At 35.7% G+C, this 24,981-nt stretch overlaps 5 protein-coding genes and 3 long non-coding RNA genes across 11 annotated transcripts in view; 4 read left to right on the top strand and 4 right to left on the bottom strand.

Annotated features, from left to right (window-relative positions):
• The first annotated feature begins 156 nt into the window (after window positions 1-156).
• On the top strand, window positions 157-3,714 carry LOC105462311 (TELO2-interacting protein 2-like). The gene is made up of 6 exons (XM_011708836.1): window positions 157-509; window positions 661-1,413; window positions 2,369-2,497; window positions 2,573-2,734; window positions 2,822-3,028; window positions 3,225-3,714. Exons 2-6 carry the CDS (start codon window positions 874-876, stop codon window positions 3,495-3,497), a joined length of 1,311 nt encoding a protein of 436 aa, XP_011707138.1. The 5' UTR covers window positions 157-509; window positions 661-873; the 3' UTR covers window positions 3,498-3,714.
• A 1,406-nt stretch (window positions 3,715-5,120) lies between these two features.
• Window positions 5,121-9,021, top strand: LOC105462300 (probable cytochrome P450 304a1). Its single transcript, XM_011708826.1, has 7 exons — window positions 5,121-5,274; window positions 5,573-5,824; window positions 5,999-6,171; window positions 6,460-6,729; window positions 6,954-7,243; window positions 7,866-8,122; window positions 8,201-9,021. Exons 1-7 carry the CDS (start codon window positions 5,184-5,186, stop codon window positions 8,377-8,379), a joined length of 1,512 nt encoding a protein of 503 aa, XP_011707128.1. The 5' UTR covers window positions 5,121-5,183; the 3' UTR covers window positions 8,380-9,021.
• Window positions 9,022-9,778: 757 nt separating this feature from the next.
• Window positions 9,779-11,268, bottom strand: LOC105462289 (signal peptidase complex catalytic subunit SEC11A). Its single transcript, XM_011708816.1, has 4 exons — window positions 11,095-11,268; window positions 10,857-10,966; window positions 10,133-10,282; window positions 9,779-10,033 (listed from the first exon to the last, which is right to left on the bottom strand). The coding sequence occupies exons 1-4, from the start codon at window positions 11,140-11,142 to the stop codon at window positions 9,799-9,801; spliced, it is 543 nt and encodes a 180-aa protein (XP_011707118.1). The 5' UTR covers window positions 11,143-11,268; the 3' UTR covers window positions 9,779-9,798.
• Window positions 11,269-11,338: 70 nt separating this feature from the next.
• On the top strand, window positions 11,339-14,391 carry LOC105462268 (3-hydroxyisobutyryl-CoA hydrolase, mitochondrial). Of its 3 annotated transcripts, none has more exons than XM_011708804.1 (8): window positions 11,339-11,418; window positions 12,159-12,255; window positions 12,646-12,710; window positions 12,798-13,039; window positions 13,129-13,370; window positions 13,541-13,757; window positions 13,842-14,029; window positions 14,096-14,391. In XM_011708804.1, exons 2-8 carry the CDS (start codon window positions 12,159-12,161, stop codon window positions 14,239-14,241), a joined length of 1,197 nt encoding a protein of 398 aa, XP_011707106.1. In that variant the 5' UTR covers window positions 11,339-11,418; the 3' UTR covers window positions 14,242-14,391. The 3 variants fall into 3 exon arrangements, with proteins under 3 accessions (XP_011707106.1, XP_011707094.1, XP_011707101.1); XM_011708792.1 differs by lacking the exon at window positions 11,339-11,418 and adding an exon at window positions 11,437-11,635; XM_011708799.1 differs by lacking the exon at window positions 11,339-11,418 and adding an exon at window positions 11,924-12,073.
• LOC105462263 lies at window positions 11,643-12,161 on the bottom strand. Its single transcript, XR_976039.1, has 2 exons — window positions 12,060-12,161; window positions 11,643-11,985 (listed from the first exon to the last, which is right to left on the bottom strand). It is a non-coding gene; the product is annotated as an uncharacterized LOC105462263 (long non-coding RNA).
• A 523-nt stretch (window positions 14,392-14,914) lies between the features above and the next one.
• LOC105462256 lies at window positions 14,915-20,234 on the top strand. Of its 2 annotated transcripts, XR_976038.1 has the most exons (7): window positions 14,915-15,308; window positions 15,390-15,595; window positions 16,683-16,907; window positions 18,125-18,224; window positions 18,457-18,518; window positions 18,775-18,911; window positions 20,129-20,234. It is a non-coding gene; the product is annotated as an uncharacterized LOC105462256 (long non-coding RNA). The 2 variants fall into 2 exon arrangements; XR_976037.1 differs by lacking the exon at window positions 14,915-15,308 and having other exon boundaries at window positions 15,315-15,595.
• A 2-nt stretch (window positions 20,235-20,236) lies between these two features.
• LOC105462249 lies at window positions 20,237-21,346 on the bottom strand. Its single transcript, XR_976035.1, has 2 exons — window positions 20,907-21,346; window positions 20,237-20,439 (listed from the first exon to the last, which is right to left on the bottom strand). It is a non-coding gene; the product is annotated as an uncharacterized LOC105462249 (long non-coding RNA).
• A 1,156-nt stretch (window positions 21,347-22,502) lies between these two features.
• Window positions 22,503-24,981, bottom strand: part of LOC105462132 (visual system homeobox 2-like) — a 50,784-nt gene continuing 48,305 nt past the window's right edge. Inside the window, exons 5-7 of the mRNA XM_011708670.1 lie at window positions 24,200-24,374; window positions 23,423-23,674; window positions 22,503-22,981 (exon numbers count right to left, since the gene is read on the bottom strand). Of these exons, the coding sequence (XP_011706972.1) occupies window positions 22,815-22,981; window positions 23,423-23,674; window positions 24,200-24,374 (594 nt within the window). The 3' untranslated portion in view covers window positions 22,503-22,814. The remainder of the gene's footprint in view (window positions 22,982-23,422; window positions 23,675-24,199; window positions 24,375-24,981) is intronic.

Here is a 24,981-nt window from a genome sequence, read left to right as displayed (position 1 = left end):
GTATCTCATCGGTGTATTTATGAATTGATATCTAATAAATTTCAATAGTCGAGCGAATTTCCATGATATCGTCGCCGCGGTGATTGATGGATCCTCAAAGAGTCGCGAGGCGCGATCGCCGCGCGGTCACGTGGCTGGACGTGTATCTCGTCAGTTATCGCCGCGACGTATCGATCCCGACGCTCGCGAGATATCGTGCGAATTACAAACGTAACGCCACTTGTATCATAAATACATCATGATTTCGGCCCCGATGTCTCCGAGCACCGCGCGTTCCCGTGGTGCGCCTAGCAGTTTCACGGGGAACATGGACTCTTCCGCGTTCCCGTGAGTGAGTCTCCGTGCCCCGCACCCGGTGCGTCGTCGCGACCGCGTCCGCCCGCCCTCGTGTCCACCGTCGCGTGTGCCACCGTCCGCTGTTACCTAAACTGCGTCGCGTTGCGATCCACCGTGGGCGACCGACCGACCGACCGACGGAATACGGACAGATCCGGTGGTGCACAGCCTCGGTAAGTACGAGTCTCCCGACAGCGAGTACACGGAAACGCATCTCGGGATCGTCCCGAGGACCACCGCGTATTCCCCCGCGGTCGACGAGATCGCGGCATCGCGCGGAGATCCGCGTCGGTCTGTAGAATGCCCATCCGCTCATGTTCGCAGATCGCAGGCCAATTTGGCGACCAACGAACAGACGCACCTCGTTGAGTTTCCGAGACCCGTCCAGCAGAATGTTCTCCAAACGGCCGAGACGGTCGATCGTTCCGGTAAGCGGCACGCAAAGTGATCTCCGCCCGGAGTACGTCTAGAGAAGATTGAATTACCGAAGGTATACACCGTGCGTCATCCGGATCGGTCCTCGAGACACCCGCGAGAATGGACGACCTGCTGAAGGAGCTGGAGGCCCTGAAAATCAGGGGCGATTTCTGCGAGGACAATTCCCTGTGGGTACCGTGCGTAGACCTGATTCAGAGGAGTCTCGCGCCGCAGAGAACGGCCGGGGCGGAGCGTCCGTGCGAGGAGAGGGACTACCGAGAGTACAGGCTCGTCGTGGAGAGGAACCTGCGCAATGTCAGGTCTATGCTGCAGCACATCTCCGACGGCTGCAGAGAGAGGCACCTCCGGCTGAGCAACGCCACGGGAATAGTTAGAACGTTCGGCATGAATCTGCTGCTGCTCGTCGGAGAGCACAGCGGGAGGAATGTTTGGAACACAGCCGAGTGCGTCTCCATTTCCAAGGAACTGCTCGCCAGTTTCTGCGACCTGTACGCCTGCCAAAGCGTCTCCCAATTCTTGTCGGAGAATGAGAATTTACGCGACTTGTTGCTGATGTTGAGACCTAAATTGCTGAAGGATACCTGGAAAACCTATCCGACCGCTGTAGCGTGTTACAGATGGATTTTGCAAGAGGCAGAAGTAAGTCCAGTTTTACCTAGATCCTTTTATCTCGTGTATTGTTAGAATAGAATTTATTTACTTCAGCATTTTGACAGTATGCCAAGAAGGGACTTGGTTTACAATTTTTCTCAACCACACACATACCATCCATACCTTAATCTAGTATCATTTTACATTTTCTCTTTCTCCACCTATACATACCTATACATACCCTTCTCTCTTATACACTAACTTATTCTTATTTGCTAAACTTATATCTACCTTAATCTATATATCACAGCATTTATTATCACTTATTTTCACAGCCTTCTTATTACATTTATTTACAATAAATTTAATTACCTAACACTAACACTGTATTTATTCTTAATTATCCAATATTTCATTCTCTTCCGCCTCTTACTCTCCTCATTTATCACCCTTACTCTCTATTGTTCAATTTCTCTTTTTTTGAGTTCTTTGTTCCTTGCCTTCCACAATCTTTCTAAAACTCCTGTTTTCACCTCATCTAGATTCTCATCTAATAACCTACTGTTTATCTCCATCTTATCCTCATCCAACTCTAAAAACCAATCCTTAGAAACTCCGCAATTTTCTATGTAGTGTCCCAATCTATCCCTACCTTCCCCACAGAATATGCATGTCCTAATGTCTTCCTCCAACCAGTATTTATTCCCTTCTTCGAAGTTGCCGCACCTTAATTTGGCCAACGCTTTTACACCTTTTCTCAACCTAGACTTCCCAAGATTTACCTTCCATAAGTAGTTTGGTCCTTTTCTCCTTGCCATTATGACCTTATATCTCTCATTATATTTCGCCTGCTCAATTCCCTCTTCCTCCCATTCTCTTTGCATTTCCCTTTTCTTTTTGCTTTTATCCTTTCCTCTAACATGTATGTTGTTAGATTATGTATATATATATGTTTATAGATTATATATGTATATAGATATGTTATATTTTTTTTCTTTTACAGAAACCAATTTTATTTAACTACATCGGAGATGTTTTACCCACTGCCCTAATTATTCTCGATGACTATTTCCCTGATAATGTCCTAATAGGCCTGGAATGTATTTACCAGATTATACAACACTCTTACATGGTAACAAGAATTTATTTATCACATACATATGTTAACATATCTCAAAATTGTATTCACTTGACAAATATATTTTAGAAAAAAGGTCTGATAGACTCTGGCTATGCTAAACTGATTTATCACGCTTTGGAACTTTTGACACACCAGAAGGAAGCGAGATACATCATTCCACTGTACACCTGCATGGCCAGTCTTTTGGCTACTATGGAACATTGGGATAACACTATAAATCTGTTTGAGGTAATTTTATTCGACAGGATTGTACGGAGGCTGATTCAGCCAGTCGATTCGGTCTCTTGAATGACACAATAATTTCCACCCTTTTAGTGGACGACACGTGATGCGGTTCTCTCTACCCTGATAGAGAACATGGAATTTGAGCAGAATATTGAATTACGGCATGTATATATGTTGAGTTTACCTCAACTCATTACAAATATAGGCTGTGCCAAATGGTGCGGAGCGCTCGTTCGCATACTTGCCGAATACTGCGAACATCACACGGATTTAAGGACGTTGAAGGCGACATTGGAGGTATACAATCTTAAAAAATACGATAGCACGCGCCGTAATATATAAAACAAAACTGTGTGAAATGGCATATATTTATCTGAACTGTCTCTTTTTATATTCAAGTTTCATCCTGTTCTTTTTTTTGTCGATAAATCAAATAACAATATGAAATAAAAATGGACACTGATCTCGGATTGTGTATTTCCCTTTTACTTAGACGGCAAAGACGTTCCTCTTGATGTTTCGCCTGCGAGTAGCCGCGCACTGTGCCCCGCTTTACACCATATTCTTGAAGTTGCATTGCGACCTGACGGAGACGCCGGTGTTCGATCGTGCGATTATGCAGAATCTGGAAGATTGCATTTGCATGTTGTATCAGCTGTCGCCGGATGTGGGCTGCACGGTAATTAATGACGACCGAATGCGTTCGGTGCTCAACAGTAGATTGCCGGTCGTATGCCAGGGTGGTGATATCAAGTATTTCGAATAATTTTACAAAAAAAAAAACCCGTGCGACACAGTCGCGTATTTGTATATACGATGATGTATTCTATATAATGTGTGTGTGAAAAATGCGCTGATAGAAATATTATATTCTCGTGTAAACCTCTATGTATAGTGCAGAGATAAAAGCGAAGCGCAATAGGTACTTAGACATTTTATTTGTGATGTAAAAACATCAATATATCAATTATTTGTAAAGTAAACGTTTTTGTTAGAATTTATTGTAACATTTAATCGTCCGTTCTTTTCAGTACAATACGCGATTGCGAAAAAAAAATCGAGCTTCTACGAGATCACGCACGCAACTTCTTAAACCTGCGGCAAACCGTGCGCTTTTTTTCTGCTGGATATTGTTTACGATTTAGCAAATTACTAAAAATTCTGCGTTCTGCACAACTCTAGTAATTTGTTTAAATCACAAGCAATCCAGCAGGAAAAAACACATCGTGTACCGTAGACTTTAGTCGATCAGTTACATCATTTGTGACTAATTGTTGAGTAATCATTGTGTATTAACTGAAGAATTGTATAGGATAGAGTACTATGCATTCGTTCTCCGTATAACTCAATACTCTATACTACAACTCCGTATAACTTGTAAAACTCAATTTATCTTCTTTGGAATTCGAAGAATTGAAAGTAAAGGAATTGATCTAATCAAGTTGTATGTGCGTGCGAATCTCAATTAACCAACTGTTTGCTTAATGAAGATAATTGGTACAATAATCTGAAAGATACATATGAGAAGTAACTCTAAAGAAAAAAAGCGGATGTTTTTTTTCTGTGAAATGACTTTGTATATTATTTATCTGAACTGACCCTTTTTATATTCGTTTCATCATTTTTTGATAAATCAAATTTTTTCTTCAGAAGCCAATTATTCTTTTTCTGTGAAATAACATGTAACATTTAGACCTCTTTTTATTTTTGTATTCAAGTTTTATCATGTTTTTTGATTAATGAAATTTGTTCTTCAGAAGCTAATTTTTTTTTCTGTGAAATGACGTAATATTTATCTGAATTTTTTTTCTATATTTATTCTGCTTTTTGATCAATCAAATTTGTTTTTTAGAAACTAATTACTAAAATTTTATTTTCTGACGCATGTGATATGCTATTTGTTTTTTTCTTTATATCTTTTCGTATATTTTCTACGCTTTTAGATCAAACTTGTTTTTTTCAAGAGCTGATTACTAAGCTACTTGTGATGTTTACAATAACTATCATGCTAAGTCACGTATCTTTTGTAGTGTTTATCTTCTACGTTTATATTAATGTCTAGACTCTAGATTAATTAGATTTGTTTTTTTTAATAGGTACTATATTTTTCAATATAGCGAAAGCAGAAGTCAAATCACGCACCTTTTGTAAATATTTGTTTCTAATTGGATCGGACAACTAGTTTTGATTGCAATATATAGAGATTATCTTTGAAATTTTGTTTTAATATATTTTAAATTAAATGATGCCAATCATCGTGTTAAATAAGCATAATAACAACGCATACTTGGCATTGAGGAAGTATGTTAGATTGAGGACAAATTTTATCTGGCTAAGAGTTCATATCTTTGTACCCCGCTTGCTGTCGTAGCGATTACGCAAAACAGGCTTAAAAACACGCGTAGAATCGCCAAGCGTTCATTTAGTATCTACTACTTGTTCAGTTCAAATCATGTCGCCGCTCTTACTCGTAATAATTACGCTTCTTGTGGCGTATAAACTATATAGATTCGCTTACGATAAACCGCCTAATACACCTCCAGGTAAGATGAAATTAGATTTATATAAACTATTTTTTTTTAATTTCGACTTTTTCTCGATCTTCATTATGAAATATCAAATCACATTGCACCGCTTTTATTATTATCCATTGATTACTTTCTCTAATTCTTTGTAGAAAAAAAGCTTGTATTTATTATATTTTGTTTTATTATTGTTCTTATGTTTATAATAAATCTCCGTAGCGTAAATCAAATTCTGTCTATTATATATAATTTCTAAACTATTTCTAACAGATTTTATCAATCATTGTTAACCATTGTTTATATTGATCCGAGATAGGTATTATCAGAATTCCGATAGGTGGATCTTATTGGATGTTGTTATGGGGAAACTACAAATTCCCCCATTTGGCCGTCGATTATTATGTGAAGAAACTGAAGTCAAAGATTATCAGCTGCTATTTCGGTGATGTTTTTATAATAATAGTGAACGATTACGAAAGCATAAAAGAAGTGCTCTCAAGGGAAGAATTCGATAACCGAGTTACGAATGCGGATTTTATAAAAGATCGAGCTTTCGGAAAGGAATTAGGTAAAAATACAATTATTTGTTTCTTTTTCAATGTATACGCAATAAATAATTCTTCTGCGACAACAACATCTTGCGTTTTTCCGAGATTGGAATCATTTATGCAATATCGACAATTAAAAGCGTAAATAATGAGCTTTTTTTACGAGGAGTTAATAAACAAAATTATATACGCAGGTATATTTTTCATCGATGGCCCGCAGTGGCATGAACAGAGGAGATTCGCTCTCCGTCATATGCGCGATTTTGGATTCGGTCGACGTCAGGAGAAGCTCGAGAGAGATATCATGGATGAGATGACACTATTTCTCGATATCCTAAAGAATGGACCCATTTACGATCAAGAGAAGGTATGTAAATTAGTGTATAAAGTATAATATAAAAAAATCTGTGACCAGGGGTCGGTCGTATTTAAAATAACATTATTTAAAATATATATTTTAAATAACAAAAAGTAAAAGAATTATTTAGTATTTATTATTTTAAATATCTTCTGCTCTATTTTATATTTAATATTTTAAATATGTTTTTGGAATCTATTTTATATTTGTTATTTTAAATAAGTTGTATGAGTTATTTTACCGACCTCTGAATCTGTCAATGAAGAAAAGGATAGAGAAGAATATTATTACTTATAGGAAATACTGAAGGGCAACTTGGCGCTCTTCCCGGACATTCTGTACGCGTCGTCGTGCAACAATATATGGAACATTATGTTCGGTCACAGATTTGACAGAAGCGAGCACGATATGTGTCGGCTTATTTGTCGTACGGCTATGTTGTTCCAAAGGGCAAACGATACAACCGGCGGTGCCATTTTCCAGCGACCTTTCTTGAAATACTTCGGTAATATGTTCGGCTACAAAAATCACATGAAATCAAGCAACATATTGACAGCTATAGTCAAGGTAAGTCGTTTTATCAAACAATTATAACTGAATGAACATCAAATGACATCAAATTTTCCCATTTCCAAATGTGTATTTAAATTAATTACTACATGTATATCGTTATAGCTTAAATGATTCTCAAAGTTTCAAATTTAAACAGTATAGCGATTCATTTATTGGCTTGCTCACGTTTTCGAGTATCTCAGTTAAAAAAAAAAAGAATTGTGCATTTTATTCCGTAGAAATATTTGAAGCATCAAAAAAGCACTATCAATGAGAACGATGATCGGGGATTCATCGATAGATATCTGAAAAAAATGAACCAAGATGATAAGCCGGATAGTTTTACGGAGGAACAATTGATCATTTTGACAATTGATATGATGTTTCCCGCTTTATCTGCGGTACCAACCGTTGTTACTCATATTCTCAAGTATTTGATGCATCATCCCAGAATTATGGAAAAAGCACGAAAGGAAATAGATGCTGTTGTCGGGACCGGACGACTAGTCACATGGGAAGATAGAAAAGAGTGAGTTATTATTATTGTACACTTGAGAGAGAAAGAATAATTCCTGTTTAATATTGATAAATAACAGGATGAATTTTAACAAGAATATTAATATAAAATATCTTATCAGTGAATACGCAGACCCGCGCGAGTTAATATTTCGCAATATAATTTAATTTTATTATAAAAAAAAAATTAAAATTAAGTTGTACCAAAAATTATTCAATTCTTATTCTTCAATTTTATGAAATGAATTTTTTTTTATTCATGAGAAAACATGTTTTGAATTATTGAAATTGTGCATCATTTATTATTTTTTTTTCTTTGAGTAAAAAAGGAATAATTGCGACACAATTTATCTCTTCTAAAGTTGAAAACAAATCTTTCAAACGTGCAGTTAAAAGAATATATGTATGATGCATGCTTTGTGCAAAAATATAAAAGAAAGATAGCAATACGCTGGATGACGCTAAAAGTCGGTTCAGTTTTTTTGTTTTTTTTTTTTAAGTTCAAACGATTCTTTTACGCAATAATATTTTTATCACTTTCAGATATTAGCATATATTCAATTACACTGTATTCAGCAGTATCAGATATACAGATATCCAAAGTAATTATCTAGAATATTCTCATTTTGTTTCAGTTTACCCTACTTGGAGGCGATAATACGAGAAACCTTGAGAATCGAAACACTCACGCCTCTCAGCGTAGCTCACAAGAACGTGACGAAAACCACGTTAGGAGGCTACGAGATACCGGCGAACACGCCAATTTTCACTAATTTGGCGGCGATGCACCACGATCCCGACATGTGGGGCGATCCCGAAGTTTTCAGGCCGGAAAGATTTCTGAGGGAAGACGGGCAATTAGCCAAAGATTTGTCGCTCCCCTTCGGTTTCGGTAAGTCGATATACGTGATCTAATGGAAGTTCAACAAATTCTACTGAACTTTTTTGTACAAGAAACCTTTTGTATTAGGTCATCGGCTGTGTGCAGGAGAAACTTTTGCCAGATACGCCATGTACAGCGCAGTGGCTCTTCTGCTGCAGAACTTTAACTTCTTCTTCGTCGAGGGTGAGCCATCGAGAATCGAGGACAAATTATCGGGCCTAATCGTCACTCCCAAAGAGCTGTGGATACGCTTAGAATCACGTTAATTATTCGTTTTTTTTCCACGATAATAAGCAATCTAAAATAAGTGATAGCCACGTCTTGTCCCGCTATTAGTTAGATACGCAATTACAAATTATCACGCAATTACAAATTATCACGCAATACCAAGTATGACTTGTGAATACGTACGATTTATCTTTAATTTGATAACACGAAAGTTTTTATTGGCAAGAACATATGTTCGCGAAATGATAAACTGCATGAAGCACGCAATTACATCTTATCGTTTGCTTTTAGTTACTGAGTAATTAACTTGTGAAATCTCAAATACGCAACATTTATTATTACGAGATTTAAAAAAAAAATGACTTGATTGCGTTAGAATTGTACGCAAAGATTATAAATTTAACTCAATGAGTTTTTATTAAAAATAATTATTGTGCACTAAGAATTACAATAAAATTTATTTTTTTTTTTTCGGGTTTTATACACAATACGTACGTCACTCTTTTCGAGTGGAAGCAGAGGAAAATAAACAATTATGATTTTATTTTTAACAATAGTTTATATAAATGCTATATGTGTACCATAAAGATTTATCGTGTCACGAACAGTGATCGTGGCGTCACTTTTATAAATGTGTTATTACCTGAGAAACACAAAAATGCGAACATTTCTTAAGAAAATTGCTTAGTTTTTTTCTTTAACTTTACGATGTCTTTTAGACATTTGCGATGTTTATAGCTAGAAATAATGCCTTTCATAAATTGCCGTTATAGCAAAACAGACACGCGCGCGTCTCAATACAGCCCTTTGAGACTAGAGAATTGTATCTCTAATCATTTTTTTATTATCGATGGTCCTTTATTACGTACACTGAGAAAAAAAATTACTTAAAACAAATAAATATGTTTCAGGTACCCCTCAAAAAAATAATTTCTTGAAGCAAGTAAAATTTTTTTGTTTTAAGTAATTTTTTTCTCAGTGCAAACACTTTTACTTAAAATAAAAAAATTTTACTTGCTTCAAGAAAATTATTTCTTTGAGGGGTACCTGAAACATATTTATTTGTTTTAAGTAATTTTTTTTCTCAGTGTAGAGTATTCACATCGCGATCTCGTGCACATCTTGATGTGAAAATCAAGACAAAATATTCAGTAAAAATTTATTCGCGACAATTTCTAGTAAAATTTCTAATTTTAGATTATTGATACTCGAATATATATATATACAAGGAAATGCACTTTTTAATAAAACATTTTGAAATGTTTTAACTTTTAAGGCCTGAATATTTAATATTAATACTTTTACAAGAGTCAAAGATCAGTATGCGCGATTATATTTTATTGCGTATGTACGTATGTTTATTGAAATGACCGATAAACCGCGCATTCCCCCTAGAGACACACACACACAACAGTCAGACTTATCGCAACGTAAACGTTTAAACTTATCGAGCAGTTTTATTCTCTGTGTACCAAAACGTACAGTCCAAGACACGCTAATACTGCATACTTAAATTTAGGATATTCGTTCATGTATATAGTGACCATGCCGACGTAGGGTAGGAAGCCTCTCGCCCGGCCGACCACATCCTTGTGCGTCAGCCACAGCTGACCAGGGGCGTACAGGCCTCGATCGTCCACAGAATTGTTGTCGCCTTTCGTGAGGAACTTGACCGTGTTATTTTGGTCGCCCCTAGAAAAAAAAATTTTTTTTTTTCACGCCTCTTAGAATCGTCCTTTGTGAAATTTTATACGCTGCGTATCATCAAGAAAACGTCGCAGGAGCCCTTACTTCTCATGGAGCTTAAGTACTCTGTGCACAATGGGTATGTCTCTGCCCTCGACTTTGAAAACGACAATTTCGCCCACTCTCACCGGCTCGTCCTGATAATTGGTTAGGAAGAGCAAATCGCCTCTGTGAAACGCCGGCTCCATACTGCCGCTGTAAAAGGAATCGGCAAGAGTCAATTGCTGGTCTATTGAATGTCGCTCGACATTCCCATGTTTTACGCTCATTGAATTATAATAACATGCAATAGATACAAATAATCAGTTATTTAAGCATTAACGAGTCCCGTATCTCCATGCAGGGTAAACGTACCAGTGACTGAACGTGTATCTATAGCTGAACAAAAATTTATTTTTAAATGATTTTTTTTTAAATATTACAATTTAATTGTAATCTTTAAATATTTTTACAATTAAATTTTGACATTGCAATAAAAAAAAGTATTTGAGATTAATAAATTTTGTGTACGTGTTCAGATATAGATGCATGTTCCAGCCATTGGTACGTTTACCTTGTGTATCTTGTACACTGGTAGCGCGAGACAGCAGGGAACATCTTTTTTCGGCAACATTTGGCGTGCGTTGGATTGCCTATAAAGGCGGGGCGATATCGATTTCGACGCGGTACGTTCGGCCAATTAAAAATTAATTGAGAACGCAACGCTACACGTCACGTAGACGGGAGTAGTAGTTCGGGAGGCGAGGTTTAGGTTATACACGCTCCGTACCTCAGTACGACGACGATGGGGCTCTCGCTGCCGGTGACCACCATCAGGCCTTTCCATATCATCAGCGCCGACGAGACTATCATGCCAAAGCTCAGCACTTGATACAGAAACTGAAAGTCAGAGAGCTCGTGTACGCACGGCCACCATATGCGACCGCCGCGGCCGCCGCCGCCGCCGCCGAATCGCGATAGAGACGACCGTCTCGTCCCGTCGCGAGGGGTACGATTATTTTATTTACCTGGCGCTTATTCATACGCCGCACATCGTCGAATATCGACTGCAGCATGACGGAAGGCTGGAACGCGCGCGGGGGGACCGGACAGTCAGATCTGGAGTGATTTCCAGCTCGGAGTTGAAGCACGAAAAAACGCGACCGGCCTGCTCTGCACTCGTGTGTTGTCCGCAAACGCCGTCGCCACCACCGTGCGCGCGCGGTGCTGTCGTCGTGCCGTGCACGTCGGTCACCACGTCAACACGGTGAAACGGGGGAACGATGGGGAAGGGAACGACGACGAATCGATAGAACCAGCGGAACGCGGCCGTCAAACTTGGAGCACGAAACGTATGTAGATCAACTTTTTGTGTACGGAGCTCGCGTTATGTCAGACTGGCGAAGATCGAGATTGAGATTGAATTGGGATTTAGCCAATCAGAAGAAAGAAAAACGAGTCTCAAGTTTATTAAAATTTCCTCCGATCGATCAAATTCCAATCCACTCTCAATTTCAATTGTTATTTTGATACGCGAGATGAGAACAGCTGATGAGATCATTGAAAAAGGTTCTCTCTCTCTCTCTTTTTATTTTTTTTTACTCCACCAATTTGCATTGTCAGACAAAAACATCCATTTTTCATTGTTATCTTCTCTCTACTAATGTTCTATGTATACTTATGTCAAGGCGGGTATTTATTTACAATTCGAGTTTTTTTTATACATTTAAGTTTACATATTGCTTTAATTAGAGCTTAGGTGGTTCCTGGATTTAGTGATCTTGAGATTTTCAGCCAATGAAAAGGCACGCCAAATTACATATTTCAGACGGAGATTTTACGTCAACAGCTGATCCAGAGTGTGAATACCGCCTTATATAATTTCGTCTTAACGTGGACGTTTCACGGCAGCCAGCAGCCTCGATAATACATATATACATACGCATTTCATATTATTCCAATATATACACTTGACATTAGCATAAATACTTACAGATTGCAAACATGGTAATTTTATTCGACTTAAAGTACGAGTTAAAAAAACTTGCGCTACAGGTATAACCGATGTCGCCGAATGTTGTTTCTTTTTAAGATGCAGAACATCGCAGGGAAGTTACATTACTCGAGCGTCAGTGCTACGATCGCACGTGTCACCGTTAGATGGTTATCGACATCAGGATCTGTCACAGGTGAGGCTACATCTCTTGCATCAAATTGATGCGATGACGATCGTAATTTGTTTTTTCACACGAACAAAAAATATATTTCTGCATATTACTATATTTTCTATAATGCATGAACGTTTTTCTGATCCCAGTAAACACCAAGTTACGTATTTGTTGTAATTTCCAATATAACAATAATATAACACACATGTGTTATATTATTGTTATATTGTTGAGTGGGAAATTACAACTAACAAATACGTTACATGTAACTTGGTGTTTGCTGGGATTGTATCAACTTATAATAGTGAAATGAAAATCCTTAAATCTTATGATATATATTTATGCCATCCTTCTCTTACTTCTCTTTCACGTGTAAGTAGATTCTAATAATTAATCCTGCATTTACTGCAGCATCTAAGGATACCAAGGAAGCAGCCAGTGCTCAAACAGTCATGGATGAGGTCCTCATAAAAGATGTATGTTTTACATTATTTTTTTTTTACCAAATACTATTAATTTATCAGAATTGATTGTAGTTAAGTATTAATTACGTATGCGTACAGGTCGGGGATAACGGCGTGATAGTTTTAAATCGACCTAAGGCACTGAACGCCGTAACTTTGTCCATGGTCCAAAAGATACATTCCGCTCTCAGGCAATGGGAATCTTCCAAGAAGCTGGTGATAATAGAGGGCACGGGTGATAAAGCGTTTTGCGCGGGTGGCGACGTCAAATCGCTCGTCTTGGCGTTGAACGAGCCAAAGGGGCAGCTTCAGGGCGAAGAGTTCTTCAGGAGGGAGTACACGTAAGTGTCACGTAGAAGTGTCTGGTTCGAGAACAAAATGCATCTTTCATCCGTTTACGTGGAAAATCATTCCTTTCTTTTGCCCCTAGCTTAAATCATTTTATCGGGACATACGAGAAGCCTTACATCGCTATCATCGACGGGATAACCATGGGAGGCGGCGTTGGACTGTCTGTACACGGCAAATACAGAATTGCCACGGAGAGAACTCTATTCGCCATGCCAGAGACGGCAATTGGACTGTTTCCCGATGTCGGTGCGACTTATTTCTTGTCCAGATTGAAAGGCAAACTGGGTATCTATCTAGGCTTGACGGGGCACAGATTAAGAGGTACAAATTCACTTTTATATATTGAAAATGGTCATATATGCATATATGTATACATACTTACATTTATAAATACATTTATAAATACATATATATATATATATTATATTTTTAAAATATATATTTATAATATATATTTTTTATAATATACAAATATATATTTTTATATCAAGGTATCGACGTTCTCCTTGCTGGAATCGCCACGCACTTTGTACCGTCGGAGAAACTCGCGGATTTGAAGCGCGATTTATTAACGTTACGTGATGCCGACATCGAACCAGTTTTAAACAAATATCAACCGAAACTAAATCATGAATTCAGTTTGGCACCGCATATGTCGCAGATAGAAAATTGTTTCTCTGCCTCATCCGTGGAAGAGATAATTGAAAGGTAAAAAGAAAAGAGATATTCGCCTTGAATTAATATTTTTTTATTTATAATACAGTAATGTACAATTTTTTTTTCTGCACAAAGGCTAAAGAAAGATAATTCCGACTGGGCGCAAAAGAACATAGAAGCACTACTCAAAATGTCACCATCTTCTCTTAAAATCACCAAAAAGGCAATCGACGAAGGAAAAGGAAAATCCTTAGCGGATTGTTTGAAGGTCGAATATAGATTGGCCTGTACCGCCCTGAGGAGAGACGGCGATTTCTACGAAGGGAAAAAGATAGAATTTAGCGTTATACAAATCTTGCTCTTTAATCAATATCTCAATTTAATTGCAGGCGTCAGAGCTCTCTTGGTCGACAAAGATCAGAAACCAGTGTGGAAGCCGATGTCCTTGGCCGACGTAACGGACGAATATATAAATAAACGATTCGCAGCGCTTCCCGTGGAGAAAGAATTGCAGTTGTCTTCCAGCAAACTATAGAAATTAAGAGACATTTTTTTATATGTACCATATGGATATACACCATCGTTATATGAAAATAAGTTCCTAAAGATTTTATTTTTATACCCTAATTTTGTACAGAAATTTATATTAAAATTGTTGACATTGTTGACCTTTTTCAGGTTTTAATCTCCTATACATATTTCTCGCAACAGATTACACCGTAAGCCAATTTATCAGAAATCATTTTGTAAATGACGTACTGTACAAATGTAAAATATAAAGCAATCGTATATTATTAGTGTAAAATAAATGAAAAAAAACTATTTACAGCCTAAGCTGTCACGTAAAAGTATTTATTTTCGCATTTCTAATTTTCGTTTTTGACTTTAATTTTACAAGCATTAAATCTTTAGGATTTATAAAGTAGATATACCATCAACCAATTAACAAAATTTTTTCGCTATCTATTCAGCAAACGGAAATATCAATGCTATGTGACAGGAATAGTATAATATATAAAATTGTTTTTTTGTTGATTTTTTTTTATTTTATTTTTTTTATACAATTTGAATTACGCGGGACTTTAACCTAGTCATAACATTGACGCAGCTGACGCTGTTTACAGTTTCTGCTGATGACATGACTCGATACGATAAAGCGCTTTTCTAAGCATTTTCTGAGAGTGCAATTTTTATCACAGGTAATTCTTTTTTTTTTTTTAATTAAACGAGTCTGCATCTGCCTTTAAAATTACGTTCTTTAGATAGCAAACGGTTATATTTGTGCTGCGCAGCTTATATAATTATTGACTAACCTAACTTTCTGAAAAAATGTTTTTATCAATAATTTCTGATATTTATGCAGAGATTTTCACGTCTCTACATGATAAATAGAGACAACGTGATGGCCATCTGTAAATCTTACAAAAGAAGAAATGATATTTTTAACATTTTTGAAAATTTCAAAAATTTTTTTGCTAAAGAACAGATACAATACATGTATTTTATAAAAACTTTTGTTTTGTCTTTATTTAGACATTTTTTTTTTTTAAATTTATTTAGACATTTTGTCTTTATGCAGACATTTGCAAATTTTTGCATAGTGTAAGAAACAATTTGGGTTAATAAGAGAAGGCAACAAGATGTGTGTTTTAAAGATGTGATAATACATAAAACTGACTTTAGGTTTACATTATTAGCCTGCTGGTCGTCTGACGGTTGTTCAATTGGAATATTTTGGATCGTATCGCTAGAATCCATATGGATGTCAAAGTCAAGCGAATGAAGAGAAGAATTATTATTCAAGATAAGGTCTTGCGTACAATGAGGAAAAAAATTAGGAGCGAGTGTAATAGTTCCTGCCAACGAGATGTGACAACATTTGCCACACAGTAAGTTATGACATAGTAGTCAATCATTCTTTCGCTTTTATGAAGCTGAAGAAGAGAATCTACTACCTCTAACATTCATTATAACCAAAGGAAAGACTCAAGTTTCCCTTTTTTTATCCACACATCCCATTTCTATTTTAACTTATACAATCTCATACTAATTTTTATCTTATCTTTCACATCCTTTGCTTTTTCTTTATACTTCATTTACTTAAAGTCCTCACTCAAATCTTCCATCTTTAGTATTTTCAAAAATCTTACCTTAGCAATCTAGATTACGTATTTATTTTATATATTACTGTACTTATTCTCTATAATCCCAACATACCTTTTTCTGTATTTTTCTTAACACCCTAATTCTCTTATATCTATTTCTATTCTCTTATTTTTATTTATTTTTTTCCGAAGCTAAAAAATCCAGTTAAATTAATTCTGATCAATCTTTATTTGTCTACTTCCTCCTCCTAATCTCTGCTCCTATTTCCTTATCCTCTTCAATCCTTTTTTTCATTCCCCTATTTCTACTCTCAAGCTCATTGCCTTCTTGCTTCTCCCTGTTCTTTCTTGCTTTGCTTTTTTCCTTTCTTTTTCTTTCGTATATTTATTCCTTGCTTGTTTTTATCATTTTTCTCCATTCTTACATTCTGGTGTAAATTTCCTTTCAGCTTTCACTTTTTCCTATTACAGTTCTGTCCCTTTGATTCTCATATCCCAACTTTTTCAATTTTTCTTTTAAACTATTTTCTCATGGACAATTTGCTTCATCCTTCCTCTTTCTTCCTTTGCTGTATTTTTTCCCTTTCCTTCCTTAAGTCCTTTATTTCCAATTACTATATTTAGCATTTCTATTTCATCTTATCGCCAAACTTCTTGCACCTCTTAGACTTGTCTCCTTTTCTATATTCATCTTCCTTTTAAATATTGTCCCGTGATCCATTTGTTTAAACTTTCTTGCTATCTTCTTGCTATCCTCGCTGCTGACTTCAACTCCTGCGTTGTTTCCTTCTCTATTTATATTGCTTTCTTATCCCACATGACAACAACCAAAGTCTCAATGCAGCCGACAGTAATCAGGAATAATTTCCAGCTCTTTCGTTTCGAACGCGCCCGGCTTGCTCGTGTATCCACCGCCGCTGCCACCACTGTGCAGTGCTGTGCACGACCACCACGTTACGTAAACATCGTGAATGAGGGAACGGTGAGGAACGACGAGTCGAAAGAACTAGCAGAATGGCCGTTAAACTCTTGGAGCATAAATAGGCATACAGATAAATGCATGATGCAATAATGCATGCGTAAATGAACTTTTTGTGTGAGTAAATAGTTGATGTGATAACGTTGAAGATGATCTCTTTTTTTTTTTAATGGCTGCCAACTTGCATGCTTGAACAAGAAAAGTATCTGATTTTCATTATCATTCTCTTTTCTAATGTTATCTACACATATATGTCTATAAACGTATTAATAATTTGAACTTACATTTAAGATTGTTTTAATTAGGGCCTTAGATAGTTTTGGGTGATATTGAGTAATCTTAAGATTTTCAGTTAATGAAATGGCATGCCAGAAGTTCAGATGATTTTACGCATACACGAGATCAGATTATGATTACGTTCGGGGATTGCGCAATTGTGTTATTTTTATCAGAGCTATTATACCTGCATTTTATCTTTATCGTAATTAGACTCAAAACAAGGATGAAATGATGCAATAGCGCTGATAGCACGCTCCCCGAGCGCAGTCTATGAATACCTTATAATACCGTCTAACCGTAAACCAGGGTACTATCGGGAAAAACCTGGAATTCTCAGGTAATTTCATTTTTACCCTTGAAAATCATGGATTCTCATGGAATTTTACTGGTACTCAGGGCAATTTTTTGAATTTTTTACTTTTAAATTTAATTTTATCCCTTTAGAAAGTAAACCTGGCCCCATATCGAAGGCCCTGATATTGAAAGTTAATTTTTTTAAAAATTGACATATACTATATAAAGACTCTTCAATCTAAAAAAACGATAATCCGGAAATAATAAATCAGGCATTAAAAGTCTAATAACGCAGAACTTGGTGCGTGAAACAATTTAATCTTCACACATGAAGTTACATCTCCATACAAAATCTTTCGTTACATTCGAAAAATTTTGTATGGAGATGTAACTATTATACATGTGAGAAGATTAAATTGTTTCATGCACCAAGTTCTATATTTTATTAGAACTTAGTGCCTAATTTATTTTAAAGCTGTATTGAGAAATTCTCTAATCTTATCTGGGATTTTGAATAAAATTCCTGGAAAATCCGGAAATTTTCAGGGAATTCTTTTACAAAATTCGAGTACCCACCCTGGTAAACGTTTTGACGACCGTGGCAGCCAGCCAGTTTGATAATATGTGTATACACATTTCATAATATTCTGACACTTAACATTAATACACAGATTACAAATATGGTAATTTCGACTTAAAGTATACGAGTTAAAAGCTTGCTCTTCAAGTACTGGTCATAATTTTTTCTTTTTTTTTTTTAGATACAGAACACCGCAGGAAAATTACATTATTCGAGCGTTAGTGCTACAATTGCATATGCTACTATTAAGAGGTTTTGGTCGACGTCAGGATCTGCCATAGGTGAGGCTACATCTTTTGCATTATTAACACAATGACGATGATGATCGTATTCTTTTTCCACACACGCATATATTTCTGCAAAATATTAAATATTTTGTATAATGCTGCAGTAATATTTTCCTTGGCATATCAACTTGCAACATAATAAGAGAATCCTTGAATCTGAGATATATATTCCTCCTTTTCTCTTCCCCTTTCACACATAGATTCTAAATTAATCTTGTATTTTCAGCATCCAAAGACAAGGAAACAGGCAGTGCTCAAACAATCATGGGTGAGATGCTTATAAAAGATGTATGTTTGCACATTATTATTATTATTATTTTGTATTGTAATACAAGTTGAATACGCAAGATGAAATTATAAATAGAGATTAGAATATAATTGTCGCGCGATCATTTTCAATCGAATATGGATTTTACGGAATACTTACGCATTCGAATTGATTATTGATATCAAAATACCGATTGTATAGACTTACATAATAGTTAGGTAATGAAATTATAGTTGTATATAAATACGAAAGGTTAATTTGAGTTTTACCATTTAGATCGCGATAACGCTATTCATCCGGAGTTGACTTTTTTGTGTCCGCCCGGTCCGACCCTTGTGACGATCACGCCAAAAGAGACGCGCACAAAACAGCGGGGTTGCGGAGAGTGCGCGAACACTAGGTAGTGGGAGAAGGTAGGGGATCACCGCTAGGAAGGGGACGTTTTGCCGTATAAAAAATATATCACGCGGCACATTATAAATAATGCATCCATGGGCGTATTCAAGGGGGTGTTTGGGGGTTTGTTCAACCCCTCCCCCCCTCTCGAAATTTTTATTTCATTAATTCAAAAAATTCATGTGTTAAGATAACAGGATTGATAAAATCTTCTCTCAGAAAAAAATTCCTTGATACACCCATGAATGCACATTTTCTCGCATTTTGGCGAAGGATTTTTTATTCTGCACAAGAAAAGCAAAAAAAAAACGAGAAGTACGATTGTCGGTATTAATCAATAATCAGACGACTCCTGTCCTTAAATTTCTTTATTCAATAAGGTAGATTTTTACTGATTTAAATAAGGTAATTTTTATGTGTTACCTATTTTATTCAATGAATTGAGAAATTATACTTCTAAATACATATAGATAATATGTTCAAAGTGCCGAGGAGGGACGATTCGCGCGCGCCTTTGCCCGCGCTGTGCATGCACGGAACATGATCGACACATGTGGGGCGCGTGCGAGCAGTGACCGGTGGGGGCGGCAGAGCACCGAATGCGAGAAAAGCAACTTGGAAAAAAATAACTTGCAAACATTTCCATATTTGGTGTTGTGTAGCAAGGTTTTCGATCTTATAAAAAGGAGGCTTTTCCCGCGCAGCTCAGATCTTGCAAGTGTCTCGGGTCGCTATCGTCTGCCGCTCTCTACCGCGTCGAGTTCGCCCGAGATTTCCAGCACTTCTCACTGCCGCGACATTACGCGAAATACTAGATCGCCACTCGCAACTGCTATATCTATACTACTCACATTACGGTCATTGTAATTAGCGTGGTTGTAATTTGTCAGAATTAAAAACTTGTGAAAAAATCAAAGGGGCCTCGCTCATCTCGAATTCACGACTCGGCTACCTTGCTCTTCCTGCTCCTGGTCCCTTCTCGACATTAATTCCCACTCAAACATAATAAAATTATGTTAAAAAATTGTTTAAGATGCGTATAATAAAGCTTTATTTTTTTATTTGTTGTTTTAAAAAATTATTACATTATTTAAGAAATTACAATTGTATTGAAAAATTAAATGTTTTTAGAAAAAAAATATTTTTATAACTGATAATTTTTTGTATATTATTTTTATTATATAATTTAATTAAAAAATGATTATTTTTAAATTAATTGTATTATTAATTTCAGGTTACGTAATCAGATTTTGCAATAGAAAGGACAATCTTCGCGACTGCATTTACAAGATAATATTACAATATGATGTAAATGGAGCAATAAAAATTAAAAAAAAGCATATTTGTTCAGAAATTTTATTTATTACGTATACTAGCCGACTACTATGCATGCGTTGGAGCATTCGGATACAGAGTATTCGCTGTAGATCCTTAGTCCATCGTTAAGTGTTTTCACAATAACAGCAGTGTCACTTCCATTATGACTCTTAACTTGCTTTTCTTCTAGAGAATGGGTGTGGTTACTTCGTTTCCCATGTATCGAATCTTTTAAATTATAATATGTTACGCTACGTGTATTAACTTGATAGATCTAAGCCAAACGAAATGCATCGCTCAAAAAACGTTACGTTTCTATGAAATGACCTACGTCATCTTCGTAGAAATTTAAGTGTACATATTTTAAATTTAAGAGTGACAAAACAATCGGTCGGTAAATAGTTCCCTAATAGATAAGAAGTATCGCATGTTAGAACTTGAATAAATTTTTTATATTCTCTTAATTGCTCAGATGTGTATTATAATATCTGTGTGTTGGACAGATGTACGTAGATAATAAGCTTTTTTGTCAAGTTAAACTTTAACTTTCAGCAATTATTTTGAACAATTAGTGCAATTAAAAAGAAAAACTTAATTAAAATTTTCATACTTTTGACTTGTAGCTTATATTTTACATGCTTTGTAAAAATTTAACAAATGAAATAATAAATCAGCTTGTTTTCAATCATTCTTACCTAAATGCTCGCTTCTCTCAACGCTCAAACTCGCGAAAGTTTTCGTCCAGCTTAGTGTATCTCGCCATCACGTTTAATTTTATTTATATATATATTTATGTACAAGGAGGCGAACGTCCCGAAACGACGGTGCAACGCAGGGATAAGTTTATTTATATTCTCAGCAAAAATGTAAAGCATAAGGAGATTAGATGTGCAATATTCCATTTCCAGCTTCCATTTCACATGATCTTCAAGAGACATGTTATTGTAAAATTTGTTTATAACAATCGCCCGACGATACACCGACGTCGTCGCGGCTGCCAGCTTACGTAGACGTATCCGTTACTAAAGTATAATATATCTTATCGAACTAGAACTTATATCGATATATTGCACATTTGACAACAGTTACGTTTTTCTTTAAGTACTTGGATATAGGAAGTCTTCGCTAATAAATCTTTGACTTGCACCTCCCTCTCCCCTCCCTCCCCCCTCTTTCACTCTCACTCTTTCTCTCTCACTCACTTTATTTGGCATACATATCTACATGCATACTATCTCCCTTTATCTCATATACACTTGATTTTTAACAATCGAATATCAACTTTCGAGAAGGTTGCATATTTTTTTAAACTTGTAAATCTTAGGGATGTTTTTTTTTACATGTGTATACCGTAGAGGTCTTTAACGTGTACGCTTCATTTCGATGTACATTCGTATATTTTGTAATCTTGCTATAAGCATATTTTCCACACATAATCTCTCTCTCTCTCTCTCTCTCTCTCTCTCTCTTTTTATTTCTGTTAGTCTTTGCGTTGCTCAACATATTCGTTGCAGGTTAATATTCTGAAGATAGTAATCTTCAGATTTTCTTGTTCACACACTTCACTCCATGTTTTTTGCAGTTTGTGCACGCAGTTATTACGCATACGCTCACACACAGAACAGACGCATACAGACACGCAATCGCGCTATTAAAAGCAATTATATTCTAATTAGGTAGTTCCGTTTGTTCTCGATTCATTATAGACTTATCGACCGTCGACCGAATAATCAATTAAGCCTTGTTTATCATCGACTTTTTCTTTTTAATTAGACAAATCTCTTTTTCAATATTCGCTTTTGCATTCATCAACGACAGGATTCACCGACAGATAATCTTTTATTGATTTGTTTATACAGACCATCATCAGTAGGCTATTATTTCGTTGATAAGGATTTAAGCTTAATAATTAATTTCATTGTTCATTTCGGTAGTTTCCGATAATATCTCGTATCTTTCGAAACGCAACACGGAAAACACCGTTTTCATCATTGTACATATGTCAAATCGTTGTGGAAGGATTATGTGAATCCGTATCGATTTATAGGCCTGCTTGATTACTGCGCGAGACTTGTATAATGCAAATCAAGCATTAATTCGAGTTATTGATTCGCCACGCTTCGTTGTAATTATACACACACATACACACATGTATATATATCTATATATATAAACATGTATGTATGTATATATATATATATATATATATGTATCTTGTATCTTTGAATTTTATACAATTAACATTGCATTGCAGATAATGTCGGTCGCAAAAATTCACAGAACTGCTCTTGAAGAGGACGCGAGGAACATAGAACATTATTATGGAATCACATGCCGGCCCGGTGTCACAAAAAATTTGTTCAATCGACGCCATTGCTGCAGTGGCTGTGTGAGATTAATTATAAAAGGATCTCAGAAAAATCCTTGTATTTGGAAAGGATTGACTTTCGCCAAGATATTCATTAAAAAAATATTACTGATTTTGAAATCGGTGCTGCCGATTCATCTCTATGATCTGTCAAGCAGGACACATGTGCTTCCGCATCAACAGCAAAAATATCGGATACGGAATTATATCAGAAAGAGAGTTTGTATTTTCACGATTAAACAGAAGTATGTAGCGTACTGGACTGTGCAGGTGCCGACGGATACGACCCACTTGGAGGCGTCGATGTCGGTTGCAGACTCAATTGCAATTGATGCTGCTGCGCTTTTGCCCTCAAGCAAGCAATACTTTCGTTTCTGAGTTGTTCCGTATCCTGCACGACATCTGTAAACACAATAACACATATCATATTGTGTCTATATCTATAGCTACATATTTTGCAAAGTTATATCGATAATCTAACTTGAGTATATAGATAGATCTTGAAATTTTTCGGTTTTCATTAGTTATTTTTCTTTAATTTTCTCACTTTATTTGTATTATTGTATATTATACAAAATTATACTTTTTATTGCGTTTTAAAGATTAAATTATATAATAATATTATTACAAACTATGAAATTTCCCATTACAAATATTATGAATTTTAAGAAAAAGAGTACATTTGCAGAAAAATTTATCAAAATTTTAATGTAATAATTTTTTAAATTCCATTGTTATACTTATATTCAACAGAAATTTTTATTTTGTTTTAAAAGTATAATTTATTACATAAAATTTCTGTATGAAATTCATATTGTGTTATCTAACTAGAGTAAAACTTACTTGTAGATGACGAAGGTCCCATACCATCCTGGCTTTCCTGTCCACTCTCCGAACTGGTTGGTCCTCCTTGATGATGATTATGATGGGGACTGCTTCCGCTTCCGTTCTGATCATTGCCGCTGTCCTCTCCGCCGGATTTGAGATGCTCTGCTGCCTCGAGCGATTTCCGATGCATCCCTACAGGTCCACAGTCAATCAGTTCTTGATTATATTCGAAATCTTGGTTAAAGCTGCTTGTCTTAGATGATTGAGCTGATAAAAACCGAAAAACAGAAAAAATATTCGGAATTTGTTCCGCCGCTTTAGCTTAAATGATTTTATCGGAACGGAAAAATAGGATGTTTTCCGGTTTTCGATATAATAATAATAGAATAAAATTGCTTTAAAATTAAATGAGAATACAGTTTAAAATTATTAAATGTCTAATTATTATTTATGTTTACAAAGGTAATCAATAAATAAAAATCTCTTATGTATGTGAGCAATATGTTATATTTATATATTTTCACACACACACATATTTTCTTAGACATTAAATAATCTATTTTTTTTTATCACGAAGTTATCATTGTTAATGCTATCTTGTCTAGTCTTAGAGATAAAACAGAAAGAGAGAGAGAGAGAAAAAAGTCTTGGGTGTAATTATAAATAAATAATTTTAGTCTCAAGTTTAATAAGAGACATTTAAAAATATATACGTTCTATGCTATGTTATATATTCAAGTTGACAAAATTATTAATGATTTTTAGATTTTTATCAGAAATATTTCCTCTTACCTAACAACCACGGTGCAACGGATTCATTTTCCTTGGCACTTCTTAAAATCGTTTCCGGAAGTGGTAAAGAATGTCGGACCATCGCTCCATACAAGCCGTATTCTGCCATTATGGTACTTCTGCCCCAACATTTCTCTGTCTTGCGCCATTTTGCTCTTCGATTTTGAAACCAAACCTGGAAAAAGTTAATTAAAAAAAAAATAATTTTTCATGCTATGTGAAAAAGAACATAGAAATTACTTCGTATAGGTAACAAAAAATTTAATCCAACCTCTTACTGACTTTTTACATATTAATTATGAATTTATGTTAACAAAATAACAAAATTTAATAACAAAAATTGAAAACAAGTTAAAACGGTTAGAATTTCTAATTTTATGTATGCGTGCGTGTATTACAGTTAAAAAATATTTATACATTAGCATCCTAGCTAGCTTATATACTATCACCCTTAATTGAAAGTTATTATAATTGTTTTAGATCAGTTACTTCATCCAATTAGCACTCGAGTGACACGCGCCACAATGCTGTTCTATAGTTAATTATCATGCTCCTCGTCGAAATGACCTCGTCCAAAATTGCTATCCCATTTTTTATGCTCTTTAGACTACTTGTTAGCAATCCCGCTTATTCGACCTCCTATGGCGAAGACGCGTGTCATGTTCTCCTTGCTTGCATATAATGGACTAGGTGTTTTCAAGAAATAACAAGCATTACATTATTTGACAAATTGTACACATTGTCAAATTAAGTCTCTCTATTAAACAACAGAAAGATTTTTT

The sequence above is a fragment of the Wasmannia auropunctata genome, unplaced genomic scaffold (genome assembly GCF_000956235.1).
Source record: "Wasmannia auropunctata unplaced genomic scaffold, wasmannia.A_1.0 LD336099.1, whole genome shotgun sequence".
Lineage (NCBI taxonomy): Eukaryota > Metazoa > Arthropoda > Insecta > Hymenoptera > Formicidae > Wasmannia > Wasmannia auropunctata.
The sequence above is the reverse complement of the archived record's forward strand: the minus strand, read 5'-3'. Positions and strand labels throughout refer to the sequence as shown.